Here is a 14,932-nt window from a genome sequence, read left to right as displayed (position 1 = left end):
CATTTTAACTCAATTACCTCTTTAAAGGCCCTGTTTCCAAATACTGTCACCTTCTGAGGAACTAGGGGTTGGGACTTCAACATATGAATTTGAGTGGACACGATTCAGCCCATAATGACATGATAATTTCGTATCTCTAGGGTGAGGCTATGACATCAAAATGTTTTACCAACTAAGTTTGAGAAAAATGGTACTTTAAAAAAAATTTGTATTGGAGTATAGTTGATTTATAAAGTTGTCTTAGTTTCTGCTGTATAGCAAAGTGAATCAGTTATAAATATACATATATCCACTCTTCTTTTTTTTGCATTATTTTACCATACAGGTCATTACAGAGTATTGAGTAGAGTTCCCTGTGCTATATAGGTCCTTATTAGTTATCTATTTTATATATAGTAGTGTGTATATGTCAGTCCCAATCTCCCAACTTATCCCTCCCCCCAATAGCACTTTTAATTAATATTCTAGGTGGCCTTTGGAGTGTACTCTGAGACGCATTAACTAAGTGACATGTGATGACCTCAGATCACCCCTCCTTTATCTGCAGGGGTCTGGGTAACTCCTTGTGACTGCAAGAGAGACTATCTTACTTGTGCAGAGAAGGAAAGGGCTCTGACATGCCTCCCAGGCTCATGGTGACTCAACAGAATGAACAAATGTAGATAAAACATCTAGCCCTGTGTATGACATAAACCAGTACTTCCCTACCCTTGGCCTGCCAATGCCAAAAGGTAGTGCCGATCCACAGAGGCATCAGGGAAGCATTTTGAAAAACGATACAAGAGTTCGCTTTTAACAAACCTTTAACTAAACTCTTGGCTCTGCAGTTCTCCCAAGTTTAGCATATTTCCCCCGTGTATGACTAAAGATTCTTTGATCACAGGCAGAAGGAATGAGATCTGACCAACTTCAGCAGAAAAAGAGATCACCATAAGGATATGAGATAGCTCCAGGGAGGGCTGGATAACCAGACTTAAATATAAAAAGAGGAACCAATGTGGATCTAGAAGGCTAGCCCTAGGAATTACCTCCTCACTCAGTCTTCCCAGGATATCAGCACTGAAATGAATCAACTCCAGCTTGTTATCATATTTTTTCCCTATTGTGTATCACTGCATTCAGCATCTGGCATGGTTTAAATGAGCCTGTTCCCCTAAAATTCATATACTGGAATCTTAATGCCCAATGTGATGGTATTGGGAAGTGGGGCCTTTGGAAGGTGATTAGGTCATGAGGGTGGGGCCCCCATGAATGGGATTAGTGCCCTCATAAAAGAGACCCCAGAGAGATCCCTTGCTCCTTCCCCTATGTGAGGATATAACGAGAAGTCTACCCCTCACCAAATATGCTGGCACCCTGTCCTCGAACTTCCAGCCTCCACAATTTATGAGAAATAAATTTCTGTTGTTGATAAGCCACCCCGCCTATCGTATTTTGTTATAACAGCCTGAATGGACTAAGACCACATCAAAGTCTCAGGAGAGAGAATCCTATTGACCTGCCTTGGCCGTATCTACATCCCTTGGCTTGTTTATTGCCTCTCCAAGAATGAACACATGAGGGAAGATAACTAACCTCAAAAGGACAACAGAATGCTGCTCCCTGAGAGTAGGGATGTTTGCTGCCTACCAACAATAAACAAGCATGTGTCCACTACACCTGCTATGTACCTGCAAACATGCACAGTCTGAATAGGGGCTCTCTCAGGCCATGAAGGAGTGTAGGAGATCTTGTTGTCTGAATGGAACTTGCCTCTTTCTGCCCCCAAGTAGAGGAAACTACACAATGCCTTATTTATCTGCTTCGTGCCCCATTCCCCTTCCCTAGCAAGGCTTTTTTTTTTTTTTTTTTTTTTCTTCTGGAATGGTATTTAGATCTCAGAAGAACACAGCAGGAGGATAAGTCCTCACTGAGGCATCAGTCATAGAAATGAGGAGTGCCGATGACAAATTGAAATGTCAGCATTATTAGCAGTTTTGCTTGGAAGCTGTTTGATACTAATTTAATGATAATACAAGAAATAGGACGGATTTGCCCTGGAAAGGGGGACGCTGACTTGGGAAAATGGGCTAAAAATAAAGCAAGGGAAAGGGAGAATAAATATTAGGCCAAGTGTCCTAAATGCAATAACTTTGGAGTCTTCCGCAGAGGAAGCATTGAAATGCCTGGGGAGATGCAAAGGAGGACAGATGGATTAGCATGCACGTGAGTTCCAGGATCCAGCATCTAAGATGTAGGGAGGGCTACCTGTACATCTCTTTATGTAACCATGCTGCACGATGAAGTTGGGGGAATTAATATCTGTTAACTATTCGGCTGGTTTCATGATCCATTCCCTTCGAGCTCATCCATTAATGGCCTTGTGAATGTTGGGCAACCCATGAGATCTGTAAGGAAGAGTGTGCAATGCAAGGTCTTGTGAAGACATTCTTTTAAACATTTTTTTAATGTATTTATGAGTTTCTTATTTTAGTAGGGAAGCTGCCCTTAGAGATTTTTCTGGTGGTCTGAGTTTCTGTTGATTCTGTAAGTAGAAAGCTAACTACTTTGGGATAAATTCCCTTTGGTTGGGGAAAATCACTAAGATGGGACCATTAGTTTTGTAAGATTAAAGCAGGCATCAATCTCTTTTTATTTTTTCGTTTTTTGTCTTGTGTGTGTACGCCCGAATGTACATGGTACGTGCAAAGAACTGGGCAGGGGTGTTGATGGCGAGTCCTCTAAGTACCACGCACAGTGGATTTCTGTTACTTCCTGAGTATTCAGCAAAATTTTGCGAATGACCAAAGCCTGACTTTAGCAGAGTTTTTGTGATATTAACACAGAGGACAATGTTCATGCCTCCAGAGAACTGGTTCTGAAGACAGACAATCTAGACAAGTTACTAGATATTTCTGAAGAAAAGAGAATATCCTGGAGCAGCTGAACAACAGTCTGCAGAGAATAAGCCCCCTGATATATACGCGGACAATGTCACCTTCAACATGGAGTTCCAGAACTTACTTGCTGGGGGATCCTGAGAAAAAGGATAAATTTGTTCTTCTGTTCTATACTGATGGGTTGACACGTAAAAATAAGCATAATTTTATTTTGTGTTTCAAGGCCTTATATCAGCTCTCTATACTGTAGAAGCCATCTCACTTGGGAATAGGACAAGGTAGTTCATTGGAAGACTCTGAAAGGAAGGAATCACTTTTAAAGTGATACAGAGGTTTCTTAAATCTTTCTCTTTAATGTAAAATATATTAATGTGCATTAATTTGTTGATCTTTGATGTGAGTCTAAGGCCTTTTCTTTGAATGTTGATCGAAATTCCTCATCATCTTCCCCACACAAACTTCATCCACTTTTCACAGTCTCCAGTAGAAGTCAGCCAACTGTGGGCCAGGGGCCAAACCTGGCCCACCACTTGTTCTTATAAATAAAGTCTTATCGGAACACAGCCTTGCACATTCATTTTGTCTATGGCTGTTTAAGTGCAACAAAGGCAATGTTGAACAGTTGAAGTAGAAACTACATGGCTGTGGAGCCTAAAATAGTCATTATCTGGCCCTTTACAGAAAAAGTTTGCCAACCTCTGATCTATACTATCAGTTTTGGTTTTGTTTAATGTAGAGGAAGAATTCCAAGATGCATCTGAAAGATTCTGAGTGCAGAATCTCTCTGGATTTCTGAGGGTTCTTTTTCCATTAACATGTTACCGTCCTCTCACTCACAGCTAATCCAAAAAATTTTTGAGCCTTGTTTTCACAGAGTGTTTCCAAAGCATTAACTCAGTTTTCAGAGAAACAGCTCTTTTTCTTATTGTACTCATTTTTCACCAGTTTACATAATATTCCACTAAATAATGTAATTACAATAACAAGTACAGCTGGCAGAAGCAGGTCTGGGAATAAATACAACTGACTCTTGGCAAGCAGACACCTTGACGAGTGAAGAGAAAGGTAAGTTTGCACAAAGCAGTCACTTCACAGGATGCACAGGCATCTGTCAATATGTTTTATAAAGGGAATGGATGGTGTGTGTTAATCTGGCAGGTTTGATAAGTGGAGGCCGATTAGGTAAGTTTTTTCCATCCATGTCCCTTTACAAAGCATCTCTCATTTCAGGAATTTACCAGTTTCCCATGTACCAGTTTCTCATGGTTATTTGACAAAGGATTATCTTCTCCACTAGCCTGTAAAGTTTAGGAGAATGGGAACAGGGCAGGTTTTGGTATACCATTCTGTCTCCACTCCTTGGCACAGTGATGGGCATATGGTCTGTGATCAAAAAACACTTCTCAAATAAATAACTGAATGGAAGCAGGCACTCTTACAATGTGCCAACCTAAAACTGTAATACAAAGACCATGAATCTTGTGAGGTCATATCAAGGAGTAGGGGGCTAACATTTCCTTCCCTGTTGTTCCATTGAGGAAGGGCTGGGCTTTATAAGGGGGGGGGGGAAGAGAGGCAGGGGAAAGGTATCTCTGATTCTGATAGCTCACTTTCCCAGGTGGTTGGGAAGTTTCATTTTCAGATACCCAGATGAAGGCAATGGGTTTAAGCCAAGAGGATCATTAGCAATTTGCATTCTGCAATCCATACCACTCTTGTACCTAGCAGAAATGAGAAACTTGCTTCTAACTGGCAAATTAAATATTGATAATACAGATCTGCTCTACAACGTCTTTCACAAGGCTGGCACCATAATTTCAGTGTTTCTAAAACTTCAGTCATTTGCATTCCAGTGTCATGTTTTTGTCATAACTGCAGGCAATCTGTAACATTATGTAGTTAATATTTATCTTTAAAGCAACTCATTTTTAAGCTAAATAGATGTACTTGCCGAGGAAACTTCGTGTTGCCACTGCAAACGGAAGACCAGTATCAGTAGTCATAAGTTAATGGAAAAAAATTAATACCTAACAATTATTAAGAACCTTTTCTATACCAGACACTGTTCTAAGACACTAATGCACCTCATATGCATTCATTATTTTAATCGTTGTTTGCTTGCACACACATACACACACACACAACTTATTAAATGCGTGCAGTTAATATCTCCATTAAAAAGGGAGGAATTGGAGGCACAGAAGATTTAAGTAACGTGCACAAGTACTAAATTGCAGAGTCTAGATTTTTATCTCAGTAGGCCTAGCTCCAGGCCCCTACTTCTTAACTACTATATTTTGCAAACAGTGTTTTTAAAGTCTAGATAGATGCTTTGGCTGCTGCAGGCTTTAAGCCTGAGGCACGCTCCATTTCTGTTAAAAAGAGAGCTTAGAAATTGGTAGAGACTTGTTAAAGATACTTTCATTTAAACTGAGAGTTTCTCATTGACATAAAAAGGATCGTGAGAGAATTAAAAAGGGACTAACTTTCTAAGTCATTCACCCTTTCCTATTGACTTGATGTTCACCACCTGGAGGCTGTATCACACCGGCTAGGTGTCTTGCACTTTGGGAAACGCTGAGCTGCAAGTGGGATGTAGCACACCCATATTCCAGGATCCTTTGCTCAGCTCTGGTCTCCAAGTTTGGAGAGTATAGTGGACATCCTTGGGGATATTTTCTTGCTGGCAATGGCTCTCTTTCTCTGATTATCCAGTCCTCCCCCAATAGTTGGCTCTGAGTGACTAGGTTTATTTATACTGCTTCCCTTAACATAGCTGATTGGACCAGAGTGAGCAACTGACCCAAGGTTGGGCCCATCAGCCTCCTTTTCCAGGGAATCTGTAATCAGGATTCATTAACACTTAGTCCCTATTCCTGCGGGAATGAATGCAGCATAAATCTTTGGGGCTGGAAAGTGCCATGTGCATAAAGAAGGCAAAGAGAGCCTTTAAAAAGCAAAACAGAACAGGGTGGACCCACAGGGATAAACAAAGAGAAAAGGTAGGAAAAAGCTGCCTGAGTTCCAACAGCTTTCAGATTCTAAGCACTGGTCCTTGAGAGACCTGGCTGTGTGACTTTTCTGCTTAGGCTGGCCCAAATCGGTCTCTATCATTTGCTAACCAAGTGAGAGGCAGTTTTCTTCCAAAGACACCATCACACCATCAACTATGGAAACTGCCCTCTGAATTATTTTTTAGTGTGTGGGTAGGGGTGGGGACAGATAGACCCTGATGGTCTGTATTTTCTGGCCTGCTCTTCCTAGTGGGAAGAGGAATGAGAACCACTGGGGAGAGTGCCATATCAACAACCGAGAACATTGCTGATGATGAGGCATAGGCTTTTTTTGGGAAGTACTTTATGCAAGTCATTTAATCCAATCAACAATCCTCTGAGAAAGTCTCCCCATTCTGCACATAGGGGAACCCAAGCCTTGAGAGACACAAACCTAAGTTCATAACCAGAGCTGCTAGACCACCCCGAAGCGCTCCTCACACTATGCTGCCTCTTACGGTATCCATCTGCCATATTACTGGTAAGGATTTCGGTCCACAGACAGATTCTGACACACCTGGGAGCCAAGCCTTTTTGCCTGCTTGGTAGTGCTCTGACCAAATTTGTTAAACAGCGCTTCCCTGGTGGCGCAGTGGTTGAGAGTCTGCCTGCCAATGCAGGGGACACGGGTTCGAGTCCTGGTCTGGGAGGATCCCGCGTGCCGCGGAGCAACTGGGCCCGTGAGCCACAGCTGCTGAGCCTGCGCGTCTGGAGCCTGTGCTCCGCAAGAAGAGAGGCCGTGATAGTGAGAGGCCCGCGCACCGCGATGAAGAGTGGCCCCCACTTGCCACAACTAGAGAAAGCCCTCGCACAGAAACGAAGACCCAACACAGCCAAAAATAATAAATAAATAAATAAATAAATTTACTAAAAAAAAAAAATTTGTTAAACAGCGCCCAAATCCAACATCTGATAGCCACAGCACACAAGATCCCTTTGTAACCAAATATTTTATATGAATGCAAATAAAAGTGATCATTCGATCTCTTGCCCTACGACCATACAATCTTTCCAGTTGGGAGACTGATGAGGGAGACAGACAAGTACTCAGGTCACGTGATTTCTCTCTTAGTTGTTTATTTGTCCATCTGTTGGTTTCAGGTGCCGGAGAGGTAAATGTTGATGGTGGGTTATGCTAACTGCACAGCTGGCATGGTTGGCAGCAAGTGGCAGCAACCCTGGGACAAGCTGGTAGATGCAGCCCATAGTGTCAGGAGCACTTCTAACGTACAGATTTCGTGGTGAGCTCTTGTGGACCATCTCCCCAAGGGAATCCAGCAACATTTTGAAATAAAAGCTAGAAGAAGGCTTAGCCTACTCTAGATTGACAAAATTAGGATGGAGGAATGAAGAGGTTTTCCATTCTGTCGTTTGCTCATTGGCAACATGAATGATTCCAATAGTCTTCTGAGAAGGGTGAGTCATCATTAGGAGTGACTGGTTGGTGCCCTTCTCTTGGGACGAGTAGGGGCCAGAAAGCTCATGGACGGTGGTATCTCTGGGGCTGAGCCAGGTCCTAGAGTGAAGTCTTCTGTCTGCGGCCGATACCTGATGCTAAGGGAAAATGAGCAAAAATGGCATCCAGGATGGTTCCAAAGAACATAAGGCAAAATACAAAGAGCGTGCCAAGCTGGATAGAAAAGTCGGTTAGGATGGGGAGAGGTGATCCCTGAGAAACGAAGTTGGCAGAGAAAGCATCTATTTCAGATTCCACCAGCCAGAGTTGAGGCACTTGCTGAGGCTGTATATGTGGTCCCTGCAGTCTTCTATGTGGAGGAAAGGGAGCAATTAAAGGAGTTGACAGGAAACCAACACCATGAGTGACACACAGGACCCATGTGGATTCCTTTCATAGCCGACTCTATTAGGAAACTCCACCAAAGACATTCTCCTTTTCCTCCTGTTTAAGCAAACCCTATTTTCTTCCGGTGACAATGTACCTGTCCCTGGGGATGGACCATGGTTGCTGTGGCCAATAACTAAGATCCCAGGTCACTCTGGTAGTGACTGGTGTAGAGATTGGCCAATGAGATGAAAGAGAGTGTCTGCAGAGAAGGCTTCTGGGAATGATTTTCCTCCAATCAAACGCAAAAGCTCTGAGGAAAATGCTCCTCTTCCCTTTCCCTCCTGATTAGAATGTTGTCTTGTGAACAAGTGACGCTTCTTCTTCCTCTTGGAAGAAGGAAAGAAAGGCCAAGAGAGGCACAAAGATTCCAAACCACTGCCTGATACCCCAAATCCACTGAATCAACCCTGAAACTAGGAGGTGATCAAATATTTTTACCTTTTAAATAATGCTTAGCTTTTCCATAACTTGTAGACAGTAACATTCTAACTGAAAAAAAAAAAAACTGATATAATTTTCAAAGTGTTTCTCAGGGTGTGTTCTGCACCCCCAAATGTTCTGTGATCAGATGAGCTTGCAAAAAATTGTGTATTACTGCCATCTCTCTGTTTTTCACTTTTGTGTATTAAAGGCTCTGAGAAGTACTGCAATTAAGTAAGTTTGACTTTCTTTAACACTGCATTTCCTAAAATGAACTAGGCAGAGAATATTTTTAAGACCTTGTAATGTCTTTTAGAATAAGTACCTCACAGTGTCCATTTTGGAAAAATTAATTTAGAATTTGTGAGAAAAAGAAGCAGAGCAGAAGGAGAGGGTTTTGGATGCGCCAATCCCTACACGTGTCCACACGCGTAAAACATGCATGAGCAGCTGTATCTTTCTGCATTATCTGCTGTTTTCAGGAGGCCAAGAAAAAGGGGTCCATTGTATAGCCATCCACTCGTCTCCCTGAAATCTGACAACATAACAGAATGTGAAGGAATATAAACTTGGCAACATGGTCGTGGTCCAACCATCCTGGAGAGCAAATCTGGAAACGCAGTCTGCTGTATTTAAAACATGTTTTAAGAAGTGTGCCTGGCAGGCGGACACTCTTCAACGATGTTGGTAAGTAAACAGCTATCTATTTTTCTCCCACTGTCTCTTTTTCTAAGAAAAAAAAAAAGAATAGTGCATTTCATTGAAATAGCCAGGTATTTCAGATGAGAACCGGATTTCTTTGGAAACCCCCGAAAAGTGTGTCCCCCTAAAAAAAATAAAATAAAAGCCATCACCTTCATCAAGGAAGTTTTTTTTTCAGGGAGTAGGAGGGCAGAGAATAAACACAAGACAGGAATAAAAGGAGGGGAGGGACCGGGTAGGGAGAAAAAGAAAGAGAAAGAAAACTGAAAAGGAGAAGATGGTGAAAATATCCATAGGTGAGACACAGCTGTCAAAGATGAGCCAGAGTCTAATAATGTTGGGTGTCTCCCAGGAGGGAACTGGATGCCTAAGATTCAAATAGGAAGGGAAATCTTCACTGCATTCCCTTGGGCATCATTTAAATTTCGAACCACATAAATGTGTATTCCATCGATTGAAATGTATCTATCGATTCAAAACATAAATTACTTTAAAATGTAAAAACAGGCTACAACAGCAACAAGAAAGATACAGCCCATGATATTAGGGATGGTCTTATACGGACTATTGAAGCCCCACGTTAAACTATATGACCCATCTTATCAAATCACGTTAAACTATATGACGCATCGTATCAAATCACAGCTTGAATTTACTTAACAGAGTGGGGGGGTCCATTCTCGTTCCTAAACCACACCCCTGTTGACAATGTCCCCATCAGTGTGAAATAATAAACCCCTCAGACTGCACACAAGCACTTCATTACCTTCCGTGTCCTTAATTTGCCAGGCGAGTCTCATTTGCCATAGAGATTTCAATTTTATCTTAATTCTGAGGAATGTATCAGGACCTTCTGGAGACAAACAGCACGCATTCCTCTTTATCTAGCTCTGACCTAGTTCTGGCCACATCTTCCCCATCCAAACAGGAAGAGAAATCTGAAGTTGCAATACATTATTTACTAGGATGAACCAGTAATTCAGACTGCAGGGAAAAGCAATAAGAGACCTCAGGAAAGCTTAAAACATCTTGAAGGCTATTTCATGAAGCAGTCACAACTAATGCAGGCACAGGTACTTAGGAGTGAAGTGGGGAGAGATGAGAGAGGGCCGTGCCGGGATACCACATACAATACATATGCATAAAAGAAGGAGGAAGCCTCAACCCACTAGTTCTCGGTTCCGCACAACTAGATTTTGTTGTTTGTTTTACATAAGGATCTAACACACCTGATGCCAAAAGCCATTGGAAAATGGAAATAATCTGCAAATCACTGTCATCTCGAGACTGGCATGAAGTAAAGGCTCTGAAAAGTTACAAGGCAGTGCATGAATGATATTAGAAAGGTTTAATAAACTATGCGGATGTATTAAATCTCTTTGAGCACAAGGGTCCCTCAACCCCAAACCTGGCTGTTAGGATTTTAAAAGTAGCAGAATCCTTTAGTTTTTTATAACAACGTGGAGACACGACTATAAGGCACCCGGTCTGGTAAAAATTGCCAATTTCCATCAGTGACATTAAAGGCAGGCCAGTTATGACTTCACATTTATCCATCCAAAACATGATGTTTTTTTAAAAAAAATACAAATGGCGGCGGCGGTGGGGAGGCAATCCGGATATTTCTTAAAATACCATGTCCATGCCAAGAAGGATCTCAACCAACCGTGACACCTTCACAGCAGAATGAAGGCACCAAGCTGCAGTTATAAGCAAACGGGTCTCTCCTCATCTAGGCAACACTGTTTACATCTAATGTACTACAGCACTGAGAAAGTTTTGGTTTTAGGAAGGTAAATAACACGTGAGGTTTAAAATTCTGTCTCCTTCCCCTAGATACACAAATGCCACTAAAACTAAGAGGTCTGTGAAGGACTCAAATTCTCCTAGAAAATGCCCTTGACTTACTAGTGGATCACCCAGCTCAGTTAACAGCAAGAGAGCATTTGAGCCACTCAGCAAAGAGCCTGGTACTCACATTAAGAAAGCAGCAAGGCATCCTTCTGACCTTTGTTATTACTTAGACCTCGTGTCGCACATAAAAAGAGTACAATGATGTCAAACAAATTCCAGAAGAGAAGTATTTATTGCTGAATCTAAATCAAAAAATCCATATCTACTATAATGGCACTTCAAAAGAAGATATACTGTATTTACCAGCTCAATCAATACTAAATTAGCTGGGATAAATATTTTCAACTCAACCAGTCTTAAGATGAAGCCCGCTATGCTATTTAGAACCCTGCGTCTGGGGAGAGACAGGGAAATTTTTGCTTATCACACAGAAACGAGAACCAGGAAGTATTTTACAAGCAGACACACCTACCCTTAGCTGCTCTCTTTCACAATTCATCTGTTGTCTTGAAACCTACAAAGAAAAGAAAAAGAGGCAGGGGAAGTCAGAAGGTTCTGCATGAAAACAGCATGAAAGAAAATGGAAAATTACTTCTAATCACTTGGCTCAAAGCAGACCCAGAATTAATTAATTATGTATTTAATGTTTTCTTTAGGTCCAAATAGCCTCCGCTTCTCTTGGAGTTTCAACTGTGTGATCTAGAAACACAACTAAGATGAGCCAGAGTCTGGAAGGTGGGTGAGGAGAGGGATGCAGTAGAGGGTGTGGGAGGTAAAAGCTGCCCAGGGGGAAGGCTTCCCTCTTGCCCTGTCTAACAAGTGCAGGCATTCTTCCCAGAAGGCCCACTCAAGATGGTTGAGAATAAGCACTGGGCATTACACAGCATCTTCGCCGATGCTAGGGTCCAACAGTATCACCTACACGCCTTGGCAAATGCGTTGCATTGTATGGTCCAGTTGTAATCAGACAGCAGTATGTCTCCATAGGACTGTGTTGGGGAGAATTCTCAGGTCAGTGCTTATATCAGAGAAAGAAACTCTGATCCAGTTGTGGTATCTCCCACAAGCTCAAAAAGAAAAATAGATTAGTGATACTTATGCCATGCATTGATTATCCTTGCCCTATCAAAATGTGCTTCTTAAAATCAAGGATGCGTCTTTAGAATGACCATATAATTTATTGTCCGAACAGGAAAAAAAAAAAAAATATGTGAGTTAAATGAGTGGGGGGGGGCGGTGGTAGGTATGATGACACCGGGCACAGCAGATGCGAAGTGGGAGTGAAAAGGCAAACTGGGACCTGTGGTCACTCTACCTCCACGGGGACTAGCTGATTCCACCTTCAACTCAAACAGCTAAGCCAGGATGAAATTTACGTCTGCATTCACAACGTACTCTGTGTATTTCTAGCATTTTTTGCACCAATGAGGTGACCCCTGACTCCTAACACCTGACAATATATTGCGAGTTTTTGAAACTTACACTAAAGGCGAAGGCTGAGGAACTGACTTTTGATGGATATTTTATGTATTTTATACTGAAGGTTTCTTTTTTACTTTCTCTAAAACAAAAATAGGTATCATTACTTAGGATACGCCAGAGCCCCAAATCTATAAATCAGGGCTTTGCTGTGCCCTTTAATCCAGAAATATCACCTCTAAGAATAGCTCTTAAGAAAAGAAACAGAGTTAAACACAAATGTTTATTTATGTGCCAATTAACTGCAGCATATTTAAAAACTGTAAATATTACAATGTATAATAGAAACATTAAAAGTAAATTATAGTACGTTGATTAGGTGGCAAAATGTGCAGCATTTAGAACCACTGTTTTGAAAAACAGAAATGGGAACTGCTTAAAAGGCACTATTTAGTCTCTACTAAAAGCAACTACAATAGTGCACAAATGTTATGATTCTTATTTTGTGTTAAAAATACAGTGAAATTGATCATTAAAGAAAAAGAAGAAAGATAAAAGAAAAGAAAGAGGAAAGCACTGGGAGGAAATATTCCAAAATATTAAAAAGGAAATGGGTACAATTCTATATATATACGAAACACACACACACACACATTTGGGAGTGAGTTATACACTTCAAATAGGTGACTTTATGGTATGTGAAGTGTATATGGTACGTAGAGTTTATATCTCCATAAACTGTGAAAAAAAATAAAGTGGGGGCAAGATGGCGGAAGAGTAAGACGCGGAGATCACCTTCCTTCCCACAGATACATTAGAAATACATCTACACGTGGAACTGCTCCTACAGAACACCCACTGAACGCTGGCAGAAGACCTGAGACCTCCCAAAAGGCAAGAAACTCCCCACGTACTTGGGTAGGGCAAAAGGAAAAAGAAATAACAGAGACAAAGGAATGGGGACGGGGCCTGCACCGGTGGGAGGGAGCTGTGAAGGAGGAAAGGTTTCCACACACTAGGAAGCCCCTTCGCGGGCGGAGACTGCGGGTGGCGGAGGGGGGAAGCTTCGGAGCCACGGAGGAGAGCGCAGCCACAGGGGTGCGGAGGGCAAAGCGGAGAGATTCCCGCACTGAGTAGCACTCAGCAGCCCGAGAGGCTTGTCTGCTCCCCCGCCGGGGCGGGCGGGGCTGGGAGCTGAGGCTCGGGCTTCGGTCGGATCCCAGGGAGAGGACTGGGGTTGGCGGCGTGAACACAGCCTGAAGGGGTTAGTGCGCCACAGCTAGCCGGGAGGGAGTCCGGGAAAAGGTCTGCAGCTGTCGAACAGGCAAGAGACTTTGTCTTGCCTCTTTGTTTCGCGGCGCGCAAGGAGAGGGGATTCAGAGCACCGCCTAAACGAGCTCCAGAGACTGGCGCGAGCCGCGGGCGAGCCGCGGCTATCAGCGCGGATCCCACAGCAACAGGGGCACAGAGGGAAAAACGGAGGGATTCCCGCACAGAGGCTCGGCACCGAGCAGCACTCACCAGCCCGAGAGGCTTGTCTGCTCACCTGCCGGGGCGGGCGGGGGCTGGGAGCTGAGGCTCGGGCTTCGGTCGGATCCCAGGGACAGGACTGGGGTTGGCGGCGTGAACACAGCCTGAAGGGGTTAGTGCGCCACAGCTAGCCGGGAGGGAGTCCGGGAAAAAGTCTGCAGCTGCCGAAGAGGCAAGAGACTTTTTCTTGCCTCTTTGTTTCGCGGCGCGCAAGGAGAGGGGATTCAGAGCGCCGCCTAAACGAGCTCCACAGACGGGCGCGAGCCGCGGCTATCAGCGCGGACCCCAGAGGCGGGAGCGAGCCGCGGCTAACAGCGCGGAACCCAGAGACAGGCGCCAGCCGCGGTTGTCAGCGCGGACCCCAGAGACAGGCAGGAGACGCTAGGGCTGCTGCTGCCGCCACCAAGAAGCCTGTGTGCGAGCGCAGGTCACTCTCCACACCGCCCCTCCCGGGAGCCGGTGCAGCCCGCCACGGCCAGGCTCCCGTGATCCGGGGACAACTTCCCAGGGAGAACGCACGGCGCGCCTCACGCTGGTGCAACGTCACGCCGGCCTCTGCCGCCGCAGGCTCGCCCCGCCTCCTCCGTACCGCTCCCTCCCCCCAGCCTGAGTGAGCCAGAGCCCCTGAAGCAGCTGCTCCTTTAACCCCGTTCTGTCTGGGCCGGGAACAGACGCCCTCAGGCGACCTACACGCAGAGGCGGGTCCAAATCCAAAGCTGAACCCCGGGAGCTGTGCGAACAGAGAAGAGAAGGGGAAATCTCTCCCAGCAGCCTCAGAAGCAGCGGATTAAAGCTCCACAAACAACTTGATGTGCCTGCATCTGCTGAATACCTGAATAGACAACGAATCATCCCAAATTCAGGAGGTGGACTTTCGGAGGAGGATATATTAATTTTTCCCCTTTTCCTTTTTTTGTGAGTGTATATGTGTATGCTTCTGGGTGAGATTTTGTCTGTATAGCTTTGCTTTCACCATTAGTCCTAGGGTTAGGTCCGTCCATTTTTTTTTTTTACTTAAAAAAAATTTTTTTTCCTAATAAATGTTTTCTTAATAATTTTTTCCTTATTTTCTATTTTTAGAAATTAAAAAAAAATTTTTTTTAAGTTTTTTCATATTTTTTATTTTAAAAAATTAAAAATTTTAAAGCAATTATACTTCAATAAAGATGTTTAAAAAAATTAAAATTTTCTTCTTAATAATTTTTTTCTTGTTTTTTATTATAAAAAAT

The 14,932-nt window shown here is 43.3% G+C and overlaps 1 protein-coding gene across 1 annotated transcript in view; it reads right to left on the bottom strand.

Annotated features, from left to right (window-relative positions):
* The window catches only part of RBFOX1 (RNA binding fox-1 homolog 1), a 1,862,366-nt gene that overhangs the window by 608,560 nt on the left and 1,238,874 nt on the right, over positions 1-14,932 (bottom strand). Inside the window, exon 5 of the mRNA XM_068565272.1 lies at positions 11,227-11,268. Coding sequence (XP_068421373.1) covers positions 11,227-11,253 — 27 coding nt within the window. The 5' untranslated portion in view covers positions 11,254-11,268. The remainder of the gene's footprint in view (positions 1-11,226; positions 11,269-14,932) is intronic.

The sequence above is a fragment of the Eschrichtius robustus genome, chromosome 16 (assembly GCF_028021215.1).
Source record: "Eschrichtius robustus isolate mEscRob2 chromosome 16, mEscRob2.pri, whole genome shotgun sequence".
Taxonomy (NCBI): Eukaryota; Metazoa; Chordata; class Mammalia; order Artiodactyla; family Eschrichtiidae; genus Eschrichtius; species Eschrichtius robustus.
This window is presented reverse-complemented; position numbering and strand designations above follow the sequence as displayed.